Here is an 8,961-nt window from a genome sequence, read left to right on the forward strand (position 1 = left end):
TGCCAGTATCAGTGAGGCATGCAAGATGGAAACAAGTTAATAGGTTATACTTCCTCAGTAGTTCCTCTAAACCGTCTTACTTAGGACATTTATATTGTCTAGGTTGTTAATGTCTTAAGAACTTTGCTGGCCAGTCTGGATGAAATTAAGAAGGAGAGAGAACAACTGGAAAATGACCTGAAATCTGTAAATTTTGACATGACAAGCAAATTCCTGACTGCACTTGCACAGGATGGTGCTATAAATGAGGAGGCTATCTCTGTGACTGAGTTGGACAGAATTTATGGAAGTTACACGCAGAAAGTGCAGGAGTCCCTAAAAAAGCAGGAAGAACTTCTCAAAAACATTCAGGTACAACACTTTGCATGTTTTCCTTTCTCCTAAACTAAGAGCAATGATACTTCTACCTGTCTAGTCTCACTTTGCTTTCTAGTCTGTTTTGCTTTTTATTCTGTCGTATGTCAGTTGATTCTGCTTTATGCCGTGATCACTGAAAAATATGGAGATGTCTTCTTGTTCACTAGAAAGAAACGGGAACAGCTCCAGTGTAAATTCTCTTGGACCTTTTCTTGACACAATTCTGCAGATGGTTTTGTCCTTGAAAGAAGCTTAAGTGGTGTGTTATAAAGTTTTTGCAGTTTTTTTGTCCCCTCACTCCATATTAATTTTTCCTGGGATAACAAGAGATGTGTCCTTAATATATACTAGAAGACATTTTGGGTCTCTGAAATAGAGCTTGGTTTATTCCTAATTGCTCTTTACAATATATGCTTGACTTCCAGTATGTGCAGAGCTCTTTGAAGTAAAACTTAATAGCATTTCTCAAAGTTTATTTATAAATTCAGTCTTAATTTATCAGAAAACAGGTACCCGAAACATTGGCAAAAGAGGAGGTCTTAGTGCTTGGAGAAAAGATCATGGCAGGTTGAGTAGTGATGGACACTTTTCCCGATAGGGGATTTTTTTTTTTTTTTTAATGTACACCATATTTAGCAAGGATTTTATATTTGGATATTTTTATCACAACATAGTTAAAAAATCCTGGTGGGTATTACTTTAATGTTTGAATGTCCTGGAGTTCAAGTTTGTTGGCTTCTGGCAGTTGAAACAGTCTTTTAAAGTTTGCTTGTTTATTTTCCTGAAAGAAATGAGATGTAAATAGGTGATCCTTCTGAACGTTTTCCTCTTCCCTGTCCTTTTAATGTTTGCCAATGTCAACCAAATTTGAAGTAATGCTTCTTAAAAATACTGACTTTCAGTATGATTTTATGAATATCAATGGAAGTTAGTACAGGAGAGAGCCTAATTAGCCTTGGAAAGACAGTCTTGGATGAGCTTGAGAATTATTAAAGGCAGCCCACCACAGAACAGGTAATTAAGTGGTGATACCTACTGCCAGTGAGTTAACATATGTACAGTTCTGAAATATACATGATAATAGTCACTGCACTTGGTAGGTAGCAAGTATGGAAGTCCAGTGTGGATGGGAGATGAGAAGAAGCAGGTATTGGGAAAACAGAAGCGATAACCAAGAGGAAAAAGAAAACAAAACATACAGAATCTTACATGAAACTAGTTTGCATTATTTACACTGTTTATTCTCTTCTTTCAAGAATGCGCATCAGGATTTTTCAAAGATGAAACAATCAAACAACGAATCTAATTTAAGAGAAGAAGTCTTGAAGAACTTAGCTGTAGCAAATGACAACTTTGTGGAACTTGTAGCCAATTTAAAAGAAGGCACAAAGGTATGGTAATGCTTAAGGGACTTTTTTTATGTATACAATGAGATGTGAATCAAAAATCATAATAAACTTTGGAGACATGGTAGCTGACAAGGGCATTTTTGAGGCTTTTACTACTGAAGCAAGGACAGTGAGTTGCTTGAATTTTGATTGTTTCAAGCGCTGTGAAATGCTTCTTTGTTCCTATCTGAAAAGTAAGCTTTCCTGAGCAACAGGATAAGTTGTTAATTACAGCTGAGTAAATGATGCTGAAGCACCCAGATGAGCCATTTTATCTGAGAAATTCTTTCATCTGTTCTCCCATGGTATTTAATCACCTTATAAAATTGGTGTTTTAAATGTTGTTACTGCATACATGAGAAATAATGAGAGCTGTGTTTAGCTTTTTTTTTTTTGATCTGGGTGTGTGTTTTATGGCTTCTGTACTAAGTATTTTTTGCTGGTTTACTGATTAGACAGAAAAAACCCAACCTCTGAGATACCTATACAAATGAAATGCATGGAACTGAGAGCAATAAAATTAAAAAGAAACATTTATCCTTTACAAAAATAAATAGTTTATCACCAGAAGTGATCTAGTTTTGCTCTGGTTTTAGTATGTTTTTTTAGTTATGCTAAACTATTTTTATTTTTACGCACACACACACAAACCTCCACAAAATTCTGTATTATTACAGTGATGGGCAACAACAGCTGACAAATTTTGGTTTTGAAAAGAAAAATAGAATGTAAAAGCAAACCTTACTGGAATGACAGGTTCTGGGCACTGTTAATAGTACAGCACCAATAGTTGGATCAGTATGTAGAAGTATGCCAGCATGGAGTCTGAAAGTATTGATTGAGCATACTGTGTTTTTATTTTTCTTTACTAGTTTTACAATGAGCTGACAGAAATCCTGCTGAAATTCCAGAACAAGTGCAGTGACATTATCTTTGCTCGCAAGACTGAAAGAGATGAACTGCTCAAGTAAGAGTTCAATGTTTTGTTTAAGCATCACATAAGTAAAAGTATTTATCAGAAATTTATCTTTGGGGACATGTTTATTATGATGAAATGATAAAAGTCTTAGCACACCTATTCTTCCTATCACTTCTTTACTTGAATCCTAGTCCTACTCTCATCTCTCCTAGGGAAGTGATAGGAGAAATAAATGGAAAAATCTACTTTGAAGTCTGTTCTATTGTTCCTATGTGCAGTTCAACACAAATCTGTTTCGTGTTATGATTTCTCTCTCTATTCTTTTTGGCATGCATTTGATAGTTATTTTATTTTATTCTTTCCTTTGAGGAACTTCTGATTTCCACACCCTGCTCCTGCTGTCAGTTTAGTTTGAGAAATTAAATGTTTCATCATAAGATTTGCTTCCATGTTTTCAGTGTGATGGGGGAAAAGCATTGGTGTTCTACTTCTGCTTTGCAGTCTGCTCTAGTCTCATTCTTTATCATTGCTTAGATATGTGGATTGCTTACAATGTTGGGGAGAGAAGCACATTTTGTCCTTCATGTGAGGAAGACTGTTTGATGTCATTGTCCCCTATATGAGATCAGACCTAGTACAGTATGTTTCAGATGTGATTTTTAGGCTCTTCTCTTAAGAGGAAAGCATAATTGAAAAGGTTTGCCATTTAATTAGTGTTCGTTAGCAAAGTGTGTAGCCTTTTATGAGGACTTGTTACTAAAATCTTGGTTGGTGAAAATGCAGTTGTTCTGTGTACTTGCCATCTTAAAAATGGGTTGCTCAGCCCTCAGTTTTTACCTTTCCAAACTTGATCCTTTGTAGAATTGTTATTTTTCATTTGGGCTCTGTGCTTGTAAACAAAGAGTTACAACCCCTTCTGCCTTTATTTGGCTTCCAACAGTCATGTAGTTTGGAAGCTGTTAGGCTGCCTAGCTAAGGCAGAGGCCTGAATATCTCACACCTCTGCTGTGTTTATGTTCAGTGTTAAGGCTGTAGGGTTAGCATTGATAGAACATTCTGCTGAGTCTTGCTGTGCTCTTTTACTGTTTTGGCTAATGCTGTGATCTATACCCAGTACTGAGTTAGAACATAAAGACGTTATTAGAAAATAAATGCAACAGTTAATCAGAGAGCTGGCTAGAGGATGGTTTCTGTGGAAGTGATTTGGACTCCAGATTTAGTTTGAGCTAGCTCAGTGATCATGCTTTAAATATTAGACTTACTCTCCTGCATCTTTTTGGCTTAACTGGCTGCAGTGTATAACAAACCATTCTTAAACTAAGCTGGATGCTTGCTCTTTTGTTTTTAATAGAGATTTGCAGCAAAGCATTGCTAGGGAGCCCAGCGCTCCCTCCATTCCGCTGCCTACGTATCAGACCACGCCAGCAGCAGGAAGTAAGCCGGCAGCATCGCCCACTCCCACTCCAGCCCCAAGAACCATGGTGGTAAATACATGCTGCAGAATCAGTGGGGTGAAAATACTGAGTCTGTACTTGAGATATCTAAACAGCTCTGTAATTTGTGTGTATCACTCCTTAGTATACTGGTGTGGTCGGAAATGTGTTGAAGTGAAATAGGGGGCAAAATCTTAAGGCTTTTCAGAGAAGTATGTTCTATTCATGTTCATCATTTCTAGATTTGAAATTAAAAGCTTACTGCCTTTTAGATGCTTTGCATTATCTATATAGATGAAATAGAGAATGTGTGTCTGTTTTTTGAATGAAAATAAAAATTAATTAATCATATAACCACAGCTTTTGATTCCAAGACCTTGATAACTAAGCTCCAGCTTAATTCACTTTCTCTTGGTAGGGGACTAAACCACAGCCACCAGCACGGCCACCACCACCGGTGATTTCTGCAGCAAGCAGTTCCCCTTCTGCATTAGCACCCTCTGGAACAGCTGCAGCTCCTGCTCCAGCTCCTACTCCAGGAGCCAGTGCACCTGCAGCAAGCACTGCACCTTCACAGGCACAGGGACCACCTTACCCCACTTATCCTGGTTACCCAGGGTAAGTTGCAGGAGCACTTAAGCTGATTTCTTGTTATCCTGTTACTTAAAAGCACTTTTTCTTGTGTGGAACATTTTAATGTTAGTTATTGTTAAAGCTGAAGACTTGTTTGAGGGAAGGGGTTATTTTAATTGTTAGTTTTTTGGTTGGTTGGTTGGTTTTTTGATTGGTTGGGGTTTTTTTTGTTTGTTTGAGTTGGGTTTGTTTGGTTTTTTTGTTAGTTTTAATCATGCAACTCTTATAGGAATCATTTGCTTGTACTTCTTGTGGGAATGTACGTTTTAAGTGTTTACAGTTCATCTTTTTTAAAGGAGAAGGAAAATAGGGCTGCATTTCCTTAATCATGGTTTTTTGATTGTTACCAACACTTGCATAATCATTTGGTGGTGGTTATCTCAAAACTGTTGGCATATCTCATTTTTCAAGTCTTTAGTATACCAAGATACTGAAAAATACAGGGAAAATTCCAGTTGAGTAGTGCTTTCTTCCAATGTTTTTTTTCCATCTTCCTTGTGACATCACAAGGAATTGAAGGCAGCTGTGCTCTCCTTTGGTAGCAGGCTCAGCAAATGTTGAAATATGCACAATCTTATTAAACATTTGAGAATTAATTTAGATCAGTTCTAGTTCCAGCAAGTTGCCTTTACTCCACCTTCTGTCTGCATTTCTGTTCCACACACTGTAATAGTGTTCATGTTCAGTCCTGGAAAGTTACCACATTCCCTGCTGCACTCGAAGCAAAACGAAAAGAAAGCATTTATGGAGATTGCCTGTGTGCTTGTATCTATTAATGAGTTGTTTTTGTAAACTGCCATCACCAGTGTTTTTCAACTCAGGTATGTTTTTTTTTTTCCCCCTACACAGGTATTGCCAGATGCCAATGCCAATGGGCTATAATCCATACATGTATGGTCAGTATAATCTGCCATATGCACCCTCACCTGTGTACCAAACTCCTGGACAGCCACCATATCCACCACCTCAACAACCTGGATATCCTTTTCCTCAACAACCTTATTATCAGCAATAATGTCTCTGCAAAGAAGCTTTGCTTGTTAAAATTTGGGAGAAATTGGCAATAAGTGTACTAATACTAAAACGTCTAGCTTCCGTTAGTGTACCATACTGAACTGTATGCAGTTATAACTCCTGTCTCGTATTGACTGCTCCAAAACATCTAGATCGGTTTTTATGACACTAAACTCTTTGGAAGATCTACTGCAGTGGTTTAGACCATAGACTAATGCCAGAATTTGAGCCTAATTCAGTGGTCTCAAGCAGTACAGTACATTTTGGTTAGATCAAAATATTTGTTTGCAAAAATCCTCTAAGTAACAAATAGGTTCAGATGAGAAAAACAAAGCAGTGTGTGCACTGGGTGTGATATATTCTACAGAACCATTTCCTTCTATACTCTATTGGTTTGTATTTTGTTTAGTTAAAATATGCTATTTTGTCTAATAATCAAGGCCTTGTAAATCATCAGTAAAAGGAAATAAATTACTTAAGAACAGTTTAAACACTTGGCATTCTCATTACCATAAAAATGTGTTTTGTGTGTCTGTAGATTGTTTCATTTGTCCCTTGACTTTCATAACAAATAAGTTCTCAAGGGTTTAGCCTTACAAGTGAATTTTCACCTCTTTTCCATGATTCTGTATTTTTGTGACAGAATCTATAATTAACCCTTTAAGTGTTGGTAGAGAAAGTCTTAGAAGGTAGAGTTTTCCTATAACTTTCAAGTGTACTAGACTGAAATACATTTATTACCATTTTTTAAGAATGGTTACTGTCATCTGCAGGATACTGTATAAAAGAAGGGAAGTCAGGGTCCTCTTACAGGACCAGTGAGTAGTTCTAACTTCTGTTTTCCAAAGAAATGGTGGTGGAAAATGTGTTATGGCTCAAAATAGGGCAACTATTGATTGCTGGAGCTTTGCAGTTTGCTTTTTAAATGATTGCTTTTTTTCCCTTGAAAAAATAGATGTATTCCCTCAGGGAGATTGTTATCAGTGGAAAACCTTTTTTTTTTGGGGTGGGGGGGGGGAAGAAAATCTTGTGAATTAAAGCACATTGAATGTTTACTTTTGGATCCATCATCTCAAGGGATAAGTAACCTTGCACTGCGTTTTACATAAGATAGTGAAGAATCTGAGTTTGGGGTTAATGGCTTCTACCAAATATTTGCTAACCATTTTTCAGCCTTTTCTTTTTCTAACAGGTTTGTCTAATGAGGGACTCTCGTTTCATTTAGCCCTTGATAAGAGTTGGTTCTGTGGGACAGTTCATTTTCTGAATGCTTCATAGAACATGTTCTGGCCTTACAGAATAACTATAACGGTACCTGTGTTACAAAAAGTTACTCCTTTGTTTTTCTATTAAAGTGCCTGATTAAGATATCGAGGTATATTTTAGTGTAGGGTGTTTAGAGGTGCCAGTTATTGTAGCATCTGGGTGGAAACCTCACTGGATCATGAATATTCTTCCTCATAAAGAAAGCAGCATTTGTATTCATATGAGCTCCTTTCTTTCTGTCTCAACTTCCTATTGCTGTGTGATCATCCAGATTACTGTGTGAAGACTCCTTGTCTTTAATACTCACTAACCCCTGTAGAAAATGTGGATCAAAAGGTAGAAATGAGCACCCCTTATAGAACTTATTGAGTACCTAATTCTAAACAAATTTGTTAATCTGTAGAAGCTCAGTGATGTGGGGAACATGATGGAGTAAGGGAATCCAGCACCGTAGATGAAACTGCTGCACAAAGACGGGTGCTTTGCATTTCTTCAGAAACATTGCTGAATGGGGTGGCACAGAAACCGCTCATGCTTTTTTTTTCCCTGATGAGAAGACATGAGGCAAGCGAGGACAATGAGAAAAAGCTAGGAAGATAACTGTTTGGAAACAGCAATCAGAACCTGATTTTTTTCTAACAGGAAAAACAGTAGTTTTCCACTAATTTCACTGTGTCAATGTGCAAGTGCAAGTCTAATGCAACCTTTTAAATTCTTAAGTTTTAGTATGCCATGGGCTGTAGGTTTTTGAGTTCACAAATTAGATGCTTTTGAGCTATTGTGTAAGTTTGTTTCTACTGCCTCAATTGATAAAACTTATTTTCATGCTGTATAAAAAAAGTCATTTGTTCCAACATAAAGATGCTTAGAACTGAAATTTCCTTTTTAAAATTTCATAGATCTGGAATTACTGTCAAAACATTTTTTCCAGTTGTGTTTCTGTTTGCTTTAGTCTATTATTTGAATATGTGTAGAAATCTATGCATTATGTTCAGTTTTTCTTTTTTTTTTCCTAAAGAGAACAGAAAAATCCAGACATGTTATGTATCTGCTTTTAAGCATGCAGCTGTCATGACTTTGGTTGAAATGTTACCTTGTTCTTCTATAGTTTATTAAAAAAAATCAGTTAGAAAACCTGATTTCATGGTGTTTCTCTCAACTCCTTTGGGTTCAGACAAGTGTTATTTTGGAAAAGATGGAAACGAGTTATGGGCTACCAAGAACGTTTGTGCTGTGGTGAATGCTGTGGTGACAGCTGCTTGGTAATAACAGCCATGTTCAGATCCTGGTAGTTGTGTTTATTTCCAAAGCTGATGGAGTGTTTCTCCGTTTATATGAGGAGGAAATGATTAAGATTGATTTAATGGTTCTGTGCCTTCAGAAGCTTGTATTCCTAATTTGTTTTTGTGAACTTGTGTTCAGGCTGGGTTACATGAGACCCCCAGCATCATGGGCATTAAAGCATGAGTTGCAAGAAAAGGGTTTGTAAGGGCAGCTAATAACAGCAAATAAACGGTCCCCATGGGCACTCCAAGAAGTCAATTTATTTTTAATTTTTTTGTGTTTTAAAGGCTTTTTAATGCCATGCTTGTTTCAATTGCTGTGTGGAGGGAAAAGTTTATAACCTGTGTCCTTTCAGAGACTTTGAAGTTAAGCATTTATTTCATCTTGCATAAAAGCTTTCAATGCAATTAGTAAGAAAAGCAAGTTTTAGGAAGCAAGCTAATAGCAGATCATCAGTGAAATGCCAAACTGTTGCAAGGCTAGCATGTCTTTCCACAATCTTTATTAACATGGTTTCAGCCCATATGGAAAAACTGTCTTCTTTTCTGACCACTAATGTGACACTGCCAGCTAATGGTGATTCTTTTACTTTCATCCCATTGTTTTTGAGTGCTTTTAGAGCTAATTTGTGAGATTTATTTTGAATTAGACTGAATGAAGTCCTTTG

At 36.8% G+C, this 8,961-nt stretch overlaps 1 protein-coding gene across 2 annotated transcripts in view; it reads left to right on the forward strand.

Annotated features, from left to right (window-relative positions):
- Positions 1-8,149, forward strand: part of PDCD6IP (programmed cell death 6 interacting protein) — a 30,975-nt gene extending 22,826 nt beyond the window's left edge. For both annotated transcript variants that reach the window (XM_084215012.1, XM_084215013.1), the window contains exons 13-18: positions 103-351; positions 1,614-1,748; positions 2,618-2,712; positions 4,016-4,148; positions 4,516-4,715; positions 5,580-8,149. In XM_084215012.1, the coding sequence (XP_084071138.1) occupies positions 103-351; positions 1,614-1,748; positions 2,618-2,712; positions 4,016-4,148; positions 4,516-4,715; positions 5,580-5,745 (978 nt within the window). In that variant the 3' untranslated portion in view covers positions 5,746-8,149. The remainder of the gene's footprint in view (positions 1-102; positions 352-1,613; positions 1,749-2,617; positions 2,713-4,015; positions 4,149-4,515; positions 4,716-5,579) is intronic.
- Positions 8,150-8,961: the final 812 nt, after the last annotated feature.

This window comes from Fringilla coelebs (genome assembly GCF_963513975.1).
Source record: "Fringilla coelebs genome assembly, chromosome: 1".
Taxonomy (NCBI): domain Eukaryota; kingdom Metazoa; phylum Chordata; class Aves; order Passeriformes; family Fringillidae; genus Fringilla; species Fringilla coelebs.